A 17,380-nucleotide genomic window follows, 5' to 3' on the forward strand; every position below is an offset into this window, starting at 1 on the left:
GTATAGGCAAAAGGAGAGATGAGAGAAGATCTGGATGGAAAACCTGAAAAGGCCATTCAGCAGGTTATAAAGCTTATTTCTAACTTTGGAAGGTTAGAAATTTGGCAAAACTAAATGTAAGAGGGAGTAATGGTGTACCTGAATAAATAAAGAAGTTTTTATTGCATTCACTAGGAATGGATTTTATTTAATTATGATTGCGAATGTTTGTGTCTTGAGGGATACATCAAATGATTAAGTAATTGAACTGCATTATTTTGATTTAATCTATGTCTTCTGAGTATGACAAGATAGGTACTTGATATGAATGCCCTGATAATTATCTTAAAAAAAAAAGGGAGCTAGCTAGGTGGAAAACCCGGAAGGACCGCTTAGGCAAAAGTTAGAGCAAGCCCACTGAGATGAAAATTCAAAAGGACATTTCAGGCAAAAGTTAGGGCACAGAGAATGGAGTTCATGGAAGAGAAATGAGTCAAGGCAGAAACCAAGGGGGGAGAGAAGAAAAAGAAAAATCAGAGGGAAATTGTATTGTGACCTTAAGGAAGTCTTTTTTGGTGAACAATTCTTATAAAAAATCTTTAAGGCTATAAGAAAGTTTTTACAAAAAGAGGTCCCCTAGAGGTCAGCATGCCCATGATAGGAAGTAGCATATTGGAAGCATAAAAATCAGAGAGAATTTTGAGACCCAGTCATCCCAATTTTTTTCAAATCATGAATTAGATATTTTTTGGTGAGTCCTTAGACGTTGTTTAACATAGTTGTGTAATGCATAGAAGAACATGCTTCAACATGTCACCTGTAGGTGTGTAAGGCATAGAATAACATGCATCACCACAGTTTCAAGTGTCGAACTACAAGGGGGTCTGATTCTTCCCTAGGATAGTGAGGGGGATACGTAGGTAGTTTAGGACCTTAGTCCTAAATACGAACCCGCAACATTTCATAACAGATATTTTTTAGTAAGTCCTTAGACGTTGTTTAGGGCATATGGCATAGTCGTGTAAGGCGTAGAAGAACACGCATAAACATGTCACATGTAGGTGTGTAAGGCGTAGAAGAACATGCATCACCACATTTTCAAGTGTCGAACTACGAGTGGGTCTGATTCTTCCTCAAGATAATGAGGGGGATACATAGGTAGTTTAGGACTACGGTACTAAATACGAATCCACAACATTTCAAATCACATAGTTGCCATTGTCATGAGACCATAGCTAGTCTCATGACACAGAGTGTATCGACAGAGCAAGATGCACTCAATTTTCACATAACACAGTCATCACTGTTATGAAACCGTAGCTAGTCACATGACGCAGAGTGCATCGATAGAGTAAGACACACTCATTTTTCACATAACACAGTTATTACTGTTATGAGACCGCAGCTAGTTTCATAACATAGAGTATGTTGATCGAGCAAGATATACTTGATCCTCATAGCCAATGTTTCATAGTTATTAGAAATTTGAGTTTCACTTTGACGAAACTTGAGCAATGCTTTCGCATTGATTTCAACTTTTGCCAAAGTGGGGGGTAAACTGTAAACCCTTATTTTGTGATGAGTATGTGCATTGAGGCCGTGGGAAACCCAATGATGAAAAATTATATGACTGTAAGATGTAATTGGAGGCATGGAATTGAATTATTAATTATGTGGCATGATCTTGAAATAATAATAATAATAATAATAATAATAATAATAATAATAATAATAATAATAATAATAATAATAATAATAATAATAAAAAAGTTTTGGGGAAATTAATTTAATTAAATTTAAATAAAATTTTATTTTGTTTAAATTTAATATGGGTAGTTCTTAAATGGATCTAATTAAGTTTAATTGGGCTCCATGGGCCTAAGAAATCCTAGTTAGGAATGTTAAATGAGACCCATTTAATTATTTTCTGAAAATTAAAATAACAAAATATCTCTCTCCTCCTTGGCCCCACTCTCTTCCTCACTCCCTATTGGTGTCACCCCCTTTCCCTCTCTTTCTATTGGTTGGAACACCTCACCCATATTCCAGTCTCACCCAAATTCATCAATCCTAGTTGTTTAAGTTATCTGAACTTTATCACACCAGGACTCCAAACCCTACCACACCTCTTCCTCACTCCCTATTGGTGCCTTCCATTTTTTCTTATCTTCCTATTGGTTGAAACACCTCACCCATATCCCAGTCTCATTCGAATTATGCAATCGTAGTTGTTTAAGTTATCTAAACCTTATCACCCCAGGACTCCAAACCCCATCACACCTCTCTCCCAAAACCCTATAAATACCATACTAGGGAAGGGAAGAAAGGGAGGTGGGGGGAAAGAGGGAGAGAAAATTCAGAGCTATTTAGAGATATTTTAGAGCTATAGGAAAATTTAGAGATATTCAAGACTCTTTGAGTTCTTTATTTTTTTTTTTTCTTTTCTTCAAGAAGATTTTCATACAAGATTTCTGGAAGGTCAGTTTTTATTATTCTCTTTTCAAGATTTATGCCACACAATATTCTATGTTCTTTGTCTTCAATTTATCTTGTATATTCATATAGATCATGTAATCATATTTAATTTGAGGGGATAAACAACTCTACATATATTCAGTTTTCAGTCTCATATTTTTATTATTTTTTGTTATTTTTTGAATCTGTAAAAATTTTAGGAAAAATTATATCCTTATTCTTCATGAAATTATATTAATTTTAGGCTCAAGAATCACTAAAAAAGCTTTTGTATTTTGTAAGTTATGACTGTTTGAAGTTAGAGTTCCTGTAAAATTCGATTTGCAGGATACCCGACTTGTGGAGCCCATATCTTCCTTGTTTCTTAATATTTTTGTGTAAATCTAGTGTCTAAAATTAATTTAAAATCTTATGATTCTTTTCCAATTCGTTTTGCATTCATATCTGTTGTCGTTAATAAGTTATGAATTTTACAAAAAAGTAGTACGATTCTGTTTCTTAGAAAAGTTACGATTTATGGAGGCCATTCGGCTAGGGTTTTGTTTGATTTATAAATTTTATGATCTTGTATGATATGTAGGCTGTCTTCTGTAATTTTTTTAATGATTTTTAGGCATGTCTAACTATTTTAAAAAAATCAGATTTCTTGCTACCATCAATCTACCAAAATTTGAAAATTGTATATTTATGCATGTTCTTGTATTTTCTTGGGTTTTAATTGATATTTGATCTATTTTTCTGTGTTCTTTTAATTCAAGAAGTGTTATGAAGTTTTTGGATCATGTTAGAAGACTTAGACCATTAGGTAGTTGTAACTCATTAGGAATCTTAACCCTTTAGGAGACTAGAGTTAGAATCCAATGTAAATTGCTATTAATATTTTCTTTATTTCTTTTATTTTCTTTAGTTTCTTTATTTTTTTATTACAAATAAAATTGGTAAGTAGCTCTAAGGTAAGTACCAAAGAGGGCATTTGCATGGAACTTATGTGGAGCTAAAAGGGAGTAAGCCAGGGATATCATTGCCATACTAGAAGAGAAGACCCTTTTTTAAGGGTAGCTTGCCCCAATGGCAACTGCATTTACCAACAGGTAAGTAGCTCTAAACTCCTTGAATAATCATTGGCATAAAATTGTAGTAATAATAAAATTTTTATTTGGTAAATTAAAATTAACTTTGTTTTTAATTTAACCGACTTTTGCATGTAATTAATTTAAATAAATACTTTATAAATTAAAAATAATCCTGTTTGTAAATTAAACTAATATTGGCATGTAAAATAAATTTAATTTAATACTTGGTAATTGTAAAATAAATTTGCATGTTAGAAATTTTTATTAGGTTGTGATTGTTTGGGCCTTATGTGATATTATAATAAATTACATATATACATAATTAACTTAGTTCAATTATCCTTAGGGTAACTTGGTAAAAATTAATTAATTAGGTTAAATAGAAATGTAGGGTTATTTGAAATTGAATTTATTTGTAAATTAAATTCTCAATAATAAATTAATTTTAGTCGTCTAGTAAATATCATTTAAATAATTAGTAACCCCATAGATAGGAATTACTTGTGCATGAAAATTGTGCGTAAACAACTACCCTTTTGTGAATTACTTGCATGTGTAGAATTAGAATTACATTTTTTAGGATAAAGTTTAATAAAGGAATAATAAACATGACTTCTAGAAACATTAGTAGAGGACTGACACTCGAATTAACGAGGTTAGACCAGGCGTAAGGGGTGCCTAAAACCTTTTCCTTACGTACCCACTATCCCGAACCTAGACATTGGGCTATGGTAATGACGGTTGTGGAAACTCTACAAGGAGTAAGTTACCATCCATGACCCTCGGAAGAAACACTGAATATGTCCCGGTTATTACTCGGGTGGCGACTCCTGTTTATCTATGCCTTCGTGGCATAAATCCTTAGTACTGTGGTAGTGTTATGGGAAGACAGTACTTAGTAGTGGTCTAATTCTATTAGGATTGTATGAAGTGTATGTCTAGGAAATGCTGTCTAAGGAGGTGGTACTTAAGTAAGACCATTGTGACTCCACCATCTTTCCTGGGCATTACTTGGTGCATTTTATATAATTCCAATGGATGATATTTCACCTCACGCCCCTCCCCTCCTACAGATGGGTGTAGTAGTGAGAAGCTCTTTCAACTGGTCAAAAGCTTATTTGTAAGACTCATCAAAATTGAACTCTACATCCTTTTCTAGTAGGCGACACAATGGTAATGTAATTTTTGAGAAATCTTTGATAAACCTTCGATAGAAATCTACATGTACAAGAAAAGAATGCATTTCCTGCACATTTGTGGCATATAAGGTAATGCATGTATAATATCTATCTTAGCTTTATCAACCTCAATTCCCCTAGATGACACAATATGCCCTAAAATTATACCTCGCTCAACAATAAAATGACATTTTTCAAAGTTCAACACAAGGTGAGTTTCAATGCACCTATCTAGCATAAGTGTAAGATTATGTAAGCATGCATCAAAAGAATCTCCATAAATAGTAAATCATCCATAAATACCTTAATGACATGCTCTAGATAAGTAGCTTAATTATACCTTTAGAATATAGTTGGAGCCTTGCAAAGTCCAAAAGGCATGTGTTAGTATGCAAATGTGCTAAAGGGACACATGAATGTAGTCATCTCTTGATCTTTAAGATCTATCTCAATCTAATTATAACTTGAATAACCATCAACAAAACAATAATGAAAATAACCAACTAAGTTTTCAAGCATTTGATCCATAAATGGCAATGGAAAGTGATCCTTTCTTGTTAAAGCATTCAACTTCTTATAATCAATGCACACTTTCCATCCATTTTGAATTCTTCTAAGAACTAACTCATTCTTCTGATTCTTCACCATAGTGATACCTATCTTCTTAGGAGCATGAATAGGGCTCACCCACTTACTATCTAAAATAGGATAGTTCACATCAGCATTAAGGAGCTTCAATATCTCCTTTTTCACCAAATCCATCATGAGTGGATTCATCCTCCTTTGTGTCTCCCTTGTTGGTTTCGCACCTTCTTCAAGTAAGATGTGATGCATACATGTGGCTAGACTTATTCCTTTGATATCCGCCAATGTCCACCCAATTTTGTCTTATGCTTCTTTAACATTTTAATAAGTTTCTCTCTTATAATGGAGTTAGATTCTTTACAATGATGATTAGTAGTATTTCTCCATCACCGAAGAAAACATACTTAAGTGATTAGGTAAAGGCTTTAATTCCAGCTTGGGAGCCTGTTCAAAAGAAGGTGATAGCTTTGTGTGAGACATATCCAAATCAATGTTAGCAACATCATATTTGTCATGTTGTTGGGCTAACACATTCATCTGCTTAACCATCTCTTCAAGCTCATCTCCCAATGAAATATCCATTTGAGCAATTGTGGCATCTCCATCATTCAAGTTATAGTCAATAGCTACATTTAACTTCTCATATCCACTTAGCTTAAAAGCTTCCTACATAAAAGGTTTAATAACATCCAACTACAAACGATGCACATTACTAGGGTATCTCATGTCTTTAAAAATATTAAAATGAATAATCTTACCATTAAATTCCATAAAGAGAGTACCATCATGCACATCTATTTTAGTTCTAAAAGTTTTTAAGAATGGTCTTCCTAATAATATAGGTGCAGTATTAGGAGAATTATCATCCTTCATATCCAAAATATGAAAATTAGTAAGGAAAACCAATTCATTAACTTGAACCAAAACATCCTTAATTACCCTATTAGGATATGCATTAGATTTATCAGCTAATTCAATGATAAAACTAGTTTCTTTTAAAGGACCAAGATTTAAATGAACATAAATGGATCTAGGCATAACATTGATAGATGCACTTAAATCATAGCCCTCATAAATCTAGTATTACTAATTTTGTATAGAACAGTAAACGTACCTAGATCTTTGCATTTTTGAGATAATTTCTTTTGTATCACAGCAAAGACATTCTCCCCTACACTTACCTTCTCATTACCTTTTAGCTTCTTTTTGGATGTGCACAACTCTTTGAGAAATTTTACATACCTTGGCACTTATTTGGTTGCATCCAAGAGAGGGATATTGATCTCAACCTTCCTAAACATATCCAAAATCTCCTTTTCTTGCTCTTCCTTTTTTGCCTTTGCAAACCCACTAGGAAAAGGAGTTACAGGCTTATAATTTAAGAGAGGTGTTAAAGGACTTACCTTTGAATGGATTTTTGTCTCTTACTCTTCTTTCTTGTTTTTGTTAATCACTTTTTCTTTTTTAATTCTATGGTTGACTTTTTATTCAGCTAGAGACTCCTTGGTTGATGAATCCACTTCCTTACCACTTCTCAACACAATTGCACATGCATTTTCTTTTTGATAGTTAATTGGTTAAGAAGGAAGCTTACTAGACCCTTGTGCTTCCAATATGCTAATTGAAGTAACCAGCTGGCCCATTTGATTCTCTAAATTCTGGATACTTGCCTTTGTCTCTTTTTGAAAATTCATAGCATTAGTAATATAAGATTTGACAATATCCTTTAAAGACATAACTTATATTAGTAGTATGCCCTAGAGCATATCATTTTAGAATTTATTTTGTACATGTTTTATTAATAAAAGGCATTTTCACTTTTCCATTTACATAATATATTTATGTGAAATAGAAAAGGTCCATTGATATTTTGTTAGAAATTCTATTCCTAAGTTGTTAAAAATACAAGTGACAGTATTTCTAGTACAAATTATCATAAATAGGTTCATAATCGAGGATACTTCACAATAAGCACATGACTTATCCAGAAAGATTGTAATCATGTTTGTTCTCAAGTTATTTATATGAGATGTAAATAAGATGGAATGGTGAGTCTCATGCCATATAACAAACATGATAGGCACTTATACATGATAAGTAGGCCTAACTAGTGACATTTATGACAAGCACATAGAGTTTACTCTTGTCAATATATTGTCATAAATCATATTAGTGGATATAATGTTTAGACCTGAGATAGCACAGTTATCTTGTATATAGGTGGTTTGAGTTTGATACTGCTTTCATATTTGTACTGTGTATGGGTATATGGGCATGTGTTGGCTCCTACTAGTTATATATAGAGGTAGGCGTTGATCAAGATGGAATCTGTTTCTCTAAGTAAATAGGGATAAAATTCCTGGCCAGGACAGATAGAATTAAATAGAAAGGAGTTTCTAATGAGAAAATCTTTTTAATCAAGAACTGGAATTAAAAGAGAACATAATATTCATAGCAAATGGGATTTGACATAAACCATGACTCCAGCTCAAATTGCGATTTTGTAACAAGGAGATTCTAGTGCATGGTAACATATGATTATAAGTTTATTTAAGGTAAACCTTATTACTGATTGGGTGGCTATGGCATGCTATCCTAGGTGTTAGCCATAGTCTATGAGCTGCCTAAAATTATTTAGAGAAATCATTTATGGTAAGAAAGAGTTTTGATGATATTAAGAGTTGATATCATATCTCATTGCCGATTAGTGATAAGCCTAGTAAGTCACACACATACACAAGTAATCACCAAATTAAATATGATTTAATTAATTAATTAAAGAGTTTAATTGATTAATTAAATAGGTTTGGTTTGCAATTAGATTACAAAGTCCCTGGCATGGATTGAAACCAAATCTAGGTTATTGGATGTATAGTATAAGTTAAATTTATATTTAAAGTGTTTAAATATGAATTTAATTAATGAGAAATTAATTAATAAAGATTAATTAATTAATTTATATTTGATATAAATTGATTAGAAGAAGAAAAATAATTATTTTTGGTTGAGAACTCAAAATTAAGACACAGGGGTATTTTGGTTATTTCACAGGGTGACATATGGTACCATGAGATGGTGACACATGGCACTACACATAAGCATGCCATATGTCTTTTAATCATGTAAGATGATCAAAGTCAAAATTAAATATAGGTTTGACACTTGGCACAATGTGATTGGGTCAATTAAACCTAAAGTTAATCAAAAGGTGACATGTGGTAAAGGTTTTAAGTGATGACCTAGCTATATAAGTGTAAGGATGAAAGAACAAAAATCATAAACTGATGTTCTTCTTTGGTGCCGCCACCTTTGAGTGCCTTATCCTCTCTTTTTCTTCATCTCTCATCAATTCAAAGAGATTAGATAACAATCTCTTGAATTAAAAATATTAGAAATCGTGTCTAGTGTCCTATTTACATCTGTAATATCTCAAAAGGCAAAACTTGATTTCCTAATTGGTTGGAAAAGCTTTAGAAGCTGTTCAAGGGCTGCCATTGGTGATCTTGGTGTGGACAAGCTAGAGGGATAACTCTTGGTGTCCTAAGGAGCATCCCAAAGGTGCCAAACACACTGCAGTGCATTAAAAGGTTAGTGCACTTGTTCTTGATCTAATCTAGGGTTCTAATGAATTAATCTGATTAATTCTAAAATCTTAAATGGCAAATCTAGATCCAAAAAACATATTAAAAGAGTTTTAATATACTATTTATCATTGAAATCGAATAGATAAAAATGAATCTTGCATGATGCATGTGACCCTAGGTGAAAAAATTTTTAATTGAATGATATAAACTTATGTTTTTCATGCTTCTTCTCCTTCAATTGGTATCAGAGCCACTATATTTGCCATTTAGATTGTTGATTATATAATTTAATTGTGTGGTTTGATCATGAGATGATAGATCCATTGCTGGTTGCAAAGGAAAAGTGGCGGCATGGTGATGAACACCAATGGTGCGCACACTTTGTGGTCTCCAATGGTGTGCGCAAGGTTTGGTTTTTGAATCTACAATTGTTGTATGATCTAAGGTTCATCCTATAACTAATTAAAATGTTTAATTAGGTGTTTTAATCACACAATTAAATTTTGATTCAGATTTGAATTTTAAAAGTTGTTTGAATGTGATTCAAATCTGAATTTTTAAAAGTTGTTTGAATGTGATTCAAATTTGAATTTTAAAAGTTATTTGAATGTGATTCAAATTTGAATTTTTAAAGTTGTTTGAATATGATTCAAATCTAAAATTTAAAAGTTGTTTGAATGTGATTCAAATCTGAATTTTTAAATTTGTTTGAATCATATTCAAATATGGATTTTTAAGTTGAATATGAGATATTCAATTTAATTTAAGTATGTATGTTTTATTTAATTATTAAATAGTGATATGCATAATGGATGATCATGGATTATAAAAGACCAATGTGATTGGATTAATTTCTTTTATGTCTCTTTGGGTTGTAAATTAATTAATTTATTTTAATTTATTTTGGGCATATATTATAAAGGTTATAATATTTTTAGGTTGTAATTTCATTTATTTAGTTCTTGTAAATTTGCTTTGGTATGCCAAGGATTACTATGTAATTGGATTGCAAGAAGATCAAGGAGGTCAAGAGCATTGGTGGGACCATTGGGAGGAATTCAAGATCAAGTGTTGATTATGTACTCCTTCAGCAACTCTTGTAAAATGAATGACTGAAATGCACCTAGGAATGCCCTGATTCAATTCTTGGTGGCTCAAAATTGAATCTCTTAGAAAAGTCCATGATCATACCATATTTATTTATTATCCATGAATGCATGAGATGTATGGGAATGTATGCAAGCATATGATATATGCATGCTAATTGGATAATATGCAAAGTGAGACCTTAATAGTAATTAGGATGACCACAAAATCTTCTAAACAAATGATTAAGTTAGAAATGCTATAATTAAAGTAATTATAACATGAGCCCTCCATTGAGGCAATTATTTTAAGAAATTTTGAATACTTGCATAAGATGCAATTAATTTAAGAGATTTTCTTAAGAATAATTGTTAAGCATGAGATGTTGTAAATATGTAAATGGTTTGGTGGCCAATATTGGATGTACCTGAGGACATTAAAATTATTTGCATAACTACTGGCTCAATGGGATCAACTTAACTAATGCAAGATAAGTCAATAATGGATGTACTTGAGATTTTGAGCATTAAGGCCTAGGTAAAGGATTAAACCTCACATGAGATGTGATGGGCAAGGAGTTGCTCACTTATAGTTTATTGTAATTCCAATAATGGATGTACCTAAAGATGATAAATAGAATTATAAGAATTCAATCACCCACTAGAAATCAATCCAACTAGGATTTTCTCTTTCTATTTTGGAAGTGTAGGATTCGCTAAGTTAGTGGGAGGACCAATTTGATTAAAAGATCATAATCATTTTGGTTAAATACATGATACATTTACTAATTAATCTGGTTATTTTCTGCAGTTAATTTTCTGATAATAATGAGCACATAACAACTACCACCATCCAATATCCTTGTAAGCATACTTGGTCGCAATAGGTTGACAAGACCTAATCTATATGATTGGCTAAGAAATTTGAAACTTGTCCTGAACCTTGAACATATAGGATATATTCTTAACTCAAATGTTCCTGGTCCCTTACCTCCAAAGGCCTCTCAAGAGGAATATGAAACTTTGGACAAGTGGAAGGAGCCTGATATGAGAGCTAAGTGTTACATGCTTGCTTTTATGAGTAATGAGTTACAGAAGCAGCATGAGAACATGCAGAGTGCGAGTGAGATCCTCCTTCACCTATAAGAGTTGTATGGTGAGCATAGCAGGAATGGTAGGTATGAGATATCAAGGCAGCTGTTCCACATGAGGATGTCTGAGGGACAGAATGTTGGGGATCATGTCCACAAGATGATTCGGCTGATTGAACAGCTGGAACATCTTGACTTTAACATGGATTTCCAATTGTAGACGGATTTGATCCTTTAGTCCCTTCCTGTGTATTTTGGGAATTTTGTAACAAATTTCCATATGACTAAATAGGAATGCACCTTGGCTGGTTTACTCAACATGCTGGTTATTGCCCAAAAGAATATGTCGGGCAATAAAGGAAAAGAGGTAGCTTTGATTGCATTTTCTTCTATTGGAAAGTCCAACAAGAAGAAGGGCAATAAGAAAAAGAAACCTTAGATTCTTGGTCCTTCTAAGAAAATAGCTAAACAGAAAGGGAAGACTAAAGCTGATGGAGGCAAAGGAAAGTGTTTCCATTGCCAGAAGGATGGGCACTGGAAAAGGAACTACCCAGAGTATCTTGCTTCTCTGAAGGACAAGAAGGATACACCTTTGAAAGGTATTTTCATATCTTGTTATTTAGATTCTGATGATATTCATAGTTCATCTACAGCTTGGGTTTTAGATACTGGTGCCAGTTCTCACATTTCTTATGATATGCAGGAACTAACAAATAGTAGCAGCTTGCGTTCTCGAGATGTTAGACTCTGGATTGGCGATGGCTCAACTATTGAAGCTTTAGCCATAAGATCTAAATCTTTTTACATGTCTGGACATGTTTGGTGTTTGGATAATATTTTATATGTACCTGATGCTTTTAAGAACATCATTTCTATATCTAGTTTGACTAGAAATGGCTATAAATTTCAGTTTCACAGATGATGTTTGTAATATTTATTTTGAAAATAAATATGTTGGTTCAGGTTATATGAATGATGGTCTTTATTATTTGGATAATAATGACAAACACAAAATGAATGCAAGTGATCTAGATGAATGCAATGCCATGGTGAAAATCAACTCAAGTTCAAAATATATTTGGCACTTAAGGTTAGGTCATGTTGCAGAAGATAGGATTACAAAACTGGAGAAAATGGGGATTTTATCTTCATTGGGCTCTGAGCCTACTCTAACTTGTGAATCTTGCCATCAGGGCAAAATGACTAGATCACCCTTTGTGGGACAAGGGCTAAGAGCTGAAAATATTTTGGAGCTAATACATAGTGATGTATGTGGTCCATTTAAAGAAATGGCTAGAGGCGGTTTTCATTATTTTATTACCTTTACTGATGATAAATCAAGGTTTGGGTATTTGTATTTGATGAAATACAAACATAAATCCTTTGAAAAGTTCAAAGAATTTAAATCTGAAGTAGAAAATCAAACAGGAAAAAGTATTAAAGCTCTTCGATCAGATAGTGGAGGTGAATACTTGAGTACTGAATTTGATGAATACTTGAGAGAGCATGGCATTGTTTCCCAACTGACTCCTCTAGGAACACCACAGCTAAATGGTGTATCTGAAATGAGAAATCGTACCCTATTGGATATGGTACGTAGTTTGATGAGCTATACTGATATGCCAATCTCCTTTTGGGGATTTGCATTAGAATCAACTTTGTATATTCTGAATAAGATTTCATCAAAATCAGTTTTTTCCACACCTTATGAGATATGGCATGGAAGAAAACCAAGTCTTAAGCTTGTTAAGATTTGGGGTTGTCCAACTTATATCAAAAAGCTGAACACTGATAAATTGGAAACTAGATCAGAAAAGGGTCGATTTGTTGGATATCCAAAAGATAGTTTTGGATACTATTTTTATTTGCCTACATCACAAAAGGTTGTGATAAGTAGAGATGCCACATTTCTTGAACAATAGTATGTTCAAGAAGGAGGCAAAGGAAGGCAAATAGAGTTAGAATTGGAGAATTCTTACCAACCAATGGATGAGATGGATATAGATCCATCTAGTCAACCTACACCTATTGATGAAACATCTACAGTTGTTCCTCGTAGAACAACCAGGGTATCTCACCCACCAGTGAGATATGGTTTCCTTCATGAAGAAGAATAAGAGTTGTCTTCTCATGAAGAAGTTGATCATGGAGATGATCCACTTACCTATGAAGAAGCTATATCAGATATAGACTCTTTAAAACGGATTGATGCTATGAAATCCGAGATTGATTCCATGTATAAGAATCAAGTTTGGGATCTTGTTTACCCACTTGAAGGTATTGTACCTATAGGGAACAGATGGGTTTTCAAGAAGAAAATTGGTTCTGATGGAAAGGTAGAGACCTATAAAGCAAGGCTAGTAGCGAAAAGGTTTCACCGAAGGCAAGGAATCGACTATGAGGAGACTTTCTCCTGTTGCCATGCTTAAATCAATTAGGATTCTATTAGCAGTAACTGCATACTATGATTATGAGATTTGGCAGATGGATGTCAAAATAGCTTTTCTCAATGGATACATTGAAGAAAACATTTTCATGGAACAACTTAGGGGTTTTGAATCCCAAGATGGTTTCAAAGTATGCAAGATAAAGCGATCCATTTACGGGTTGAAACAAGCTTCGAGGAGTTGGAACATCCGTTTTGATGAAGCTATTAAGTCATTTGGCTTTATCAAAAATGAGAATGAGTCATGTGTACATAAGAAGGTTAATGACAGTGCTATCACTTTCCTTGTCTTATATGTGGATGACATTCTGTTGATGGGTAATGACACAGGTATGTTGACAACTATAAAGGTATGATTGTTAAATACATTCTCCATGAAAGACTTAGGGGAGGCAACCTATATTCTTGGGATACACATCTATAGAGATAGAGTGAAAAGAATAATTGGTTTATCCCTAAGTCTATACTTGGAAAAGGTTTTAAAGAGGTTTAACATGCTTGATTCCAAGAGAGGATTGTTACCAGTGCGACATGGTATCCACTTTTCTAAAGAGATGTCTCCAAAGACACCTGAAGAAAGAGATAAAATGGACAGGATTCCATATGCTTTGTGTGACACCCCTTACCCGTGTACAGTATACCCGAGTAAGTAATGCCACACGGTGTACCGGCACACTCTAATATACCTTAATTAATTTATACCATGCTTGTGAATATAATTTATGAAATATAATTTATTCTAGCCATTTATCAAAAGTATTATTTATTTGAGGTTTCGAAAATTTTAAAGAAAATTCGGCGGAGTACCGGCTAAAAATGGAGAAAACAGTTCTTCGGAACCTGTTAAAAACACTTCCAATATTTGTATTCCATCATCTCAAACTCCAATATCCAAAATCTCAACAATATTTCTCAATTTCAGTTCTCAATAACCTTTTCATTTCTCAAACATCCATTTCTCATAATACTCATATACAAGCAATAAATAAATGCTCAAATTTTTGCATTCATAGTCATGACTTTCATTATTTACATGAACATCAAAATATATTACATAAGTTCAAATACATATGAGAAAGTAAAAATTTGCTACACAATATCAAAATGACACCTAGTGTCCTACCAATGCACTGCACAAGTTGAGGTGACAAGGACAGCGTGCAGAATCGCAGGATGGACTCACCCGATCTGCGGTCTCATCGGGCTCACGATCGGGATCTCCAGTACCTACGCTGGCAAAGCAACGCGCTAAGCAATAATGCTTAGTGGTGCAATAATATAATAAAAGAAAATAGCAAGAAAATAAATGTGTATAGAATGTGTATGCTTTCTTTGTTTGGTGTTGGTATATTCATTATTTCATTAACTTTGTTCACTTTTATTCATTTGTTTGCCACAATTAACCTACACTAGACGACTGGACTGGATAACGGTTAAACTGTCACTGTTTACCTAGTACCTCGGGCCGTCAAACCATCGGTCACATATGCATCTCCCAGGTAAATGAGCGACTAACAATGTCAGAATAGTATCGAGCACAAGGCCAAGTCTCAATACAAAGTCGAATGGCTAAAAGCCATGAAATCACTGAATGGCATATCGCCATGTGCGATCTTGCTAATCGAACCCTATTGGCATGCCAAACTATCCAAACCAATCATGTTAGGTATACTAGGGCATTTGAAACTTTTAAATTCTTCAATTTGTGCATTTCAAGTTTTGATGTCACTATTCACCTCATTGGTCAACAAAAATGTTGACTTTTGGATAGAAAATAGGTGTATTGGTTTTAACACCCCAAACATACCACATTTTGTATTTAAAACTTGTTGGAATTGATTGCCATTTCCATTTCTCAACTTAATTCTAAGAGCGCAGAAATTTCAGTTTTTGAGACCCAACTTTACTGTTCCATTGGGCCCTGTTGCAGTGGGAATTTGAGGAAATGACAAACATGAAAGTTGTTCCTTATTTTGTCTAGTTGAATTTCCGTTTTTGAATCACTCCATTTGGAGTTTTGTAGCTCTAGATATGGTCCAAAAACCCAAGCTGGCCGGATTGCCAAAACTGCAGAATTACCATATCTACAGTAACATGAACAGTGACTAGAATCACTTGGTTGGATGGGTTCTGGCCATAATTTGGGGTAGGTTCCTTCATTAAAGTTGTTTGTCTATGTCTTAACTTGTTTCTGTAAAAATTTCAGGTCAATTGACCATATCTACAGTGAGTTATGGCCAAATGAACAGTTACTACTGTTCATTTGGTCAATTCTGCAGAATCAGCTGCAGGGTGTCCGGATTGGGGCCAAGTTTTGGTCCTCTTGATTTGGTCTTTTGGGCATGGTTTCTTCAGCAAAAATGTGCCATTATAAGCCTAGTTTCATGTCCAATTAGTCAAACACCAATTGGATCAACACAGCCCAAGTTATGGCAGTGCAAGTGGACTGAATTTTCAGTCCCTCTGCTGCTGTCCTAGGGCAGCCTGCAACTTCACTTTGCAATCCTATTTTTCAGTCCATTTTATGGTCAACTTACCTAAAATGGTCACTAATTGACTATTAAAATGTTCTCTAATAATTTCCTAAACCAAGTTTACATTTTGCTCATAAAACCCTAATTCAAATTCATGTTTTATACAATTTACCTTAGTTAGCTTTTAATTCATTATTCTTGTGTTTATAAACTTCCAACATGATTCTAGTTCACTTCAAGCTCATCAAAAACACTCCCTCCTATTCCATAGCTAGGGTAGCTGAAATTTATGTACTCATACACATGAGTTTTTATTCATTTAAATTACAATTCTCACTAAGTTTCAAGTCCCAAACCATGAAAATAAAGAGTTTTGAGGATATAGATGCACTAACCTCTTGTAGGCAGATTTTTCCCAAGTTAAATCTTCACTTTCCTTCACTTTCTAGGCTGCCAAACACTTCCCCAAGAGGTGTGGTTAAGTTTTAATGAAGGGGTTTGTGACACCCCTTACCGACTACAGTGTAGCCGAGCAAGTTATGCCACTCAGTGTGCCGGAGCACTCTATTTTATCTTAATTCATTTTTATCGTAGTTTTGAATATAACTTGTGAAATATAATAAATTTAAGCCGTTTATCAAAATTATTATTTATTTGAGGTTCCGAAAATTTTAAAAGAAAATCCGGCGGAGTACCGGCTAAAAATGGAGAAAACAGTTCTTCGAAACCTGTGAAAAACACTTCCAATATTCACATTCAATCATTTCCAAACTCCAATATCAAAATCTCATCAATATTTCTCAATTTCAGTTCTCAACATTTGTCAACCATTCATTTCTCAATCATTCATCCATCTCATATGATACCATGCATATATGATAGATAAACATTCACTTTTCCATTTACAACCACACTTTTCATTATTTACATGAATATCAAAATATATTACATAAGTTCAAATACATATGAGAAAATAAAATCAACTACAAAATACCAAAATGACACCTAGTGTCCTACCAATGCACTGCAGACGGTGAGGTGACACAAACACTATGCAGAACTGTGAACGGCCTTACCCAATCTGTGGTCTACTGGGCCCTCTGTCCAAATCTTGAAGCACTCACGTTGCAAAAGCGACGCGCTAAGCATAAAGCTTAGTGGTGCCAATAATACAAGAAAATACAATATACAAATAAAAATAATAATTTCCTTGCTATTGTGTTCATAAGAAATGAATAATTACTAACTTATTGTGTAGTCGAGGGCTAATCATGTTTCATGATATTAACTTCTTCATGATATTGAGCTTCTTTGTGTTTTTGTAATCATTCCTGATACTTAATTTTCGTATTTTCTTTAATAATCAGTTCAATCACAGTTATACTTTTCCATGCCCAAGTAACCTATACT

At 33.6% G+C, this 17,380-nt stretch overlaps 1 protein-coding gene across 1 annotated transcript; it reads right to left on the reverse strand.

Annotated features, from left to right (window-relative positions):
* Positions 1 to 5,158: 5,158 nt before the first annotated feature.
* LOC131172983 (uncharacterized) lies at positions 5,159 to 5,539 on the reverse strand. Its single transcript, XM_058134619.1, has one exon. It carries the CDS (start codon positions 5,537 to 5,539, stop codon positions 5,159 to 5,161), a length of 381 nt encoding a protein of 126 aa, XP_057990602.1.
* Between the last annotated feature and the right edge of the window lie 11,841 nt (positions 5,540 to 17,380).

This window comes from Hevea brasiliensis, chromosome 14 (genome assembly GCF_030052815.1).
Source record: "Hevea brasiliensis isolate MT/VB/25A 57/8 chromosome 14, ASM3005281v1, whole genome shotgun sequence".
NCBI lineage: Eukaryota > Viridiplantae > Streptophyta > Magnoliopsida > Malpighiales > Euphorbiaceae > Hevea > Hevea brasiliensis.

Bases quoted from the DNA above. Each gene is read 5' to 3' on its own strand.
- LOC131172983 (XM_058134619.1), bottom strand. From the start codon at position 5,539: ATGCATCACATCTTACTTGAAGAAGGTGCGAAACCAACAAGGGAGACA.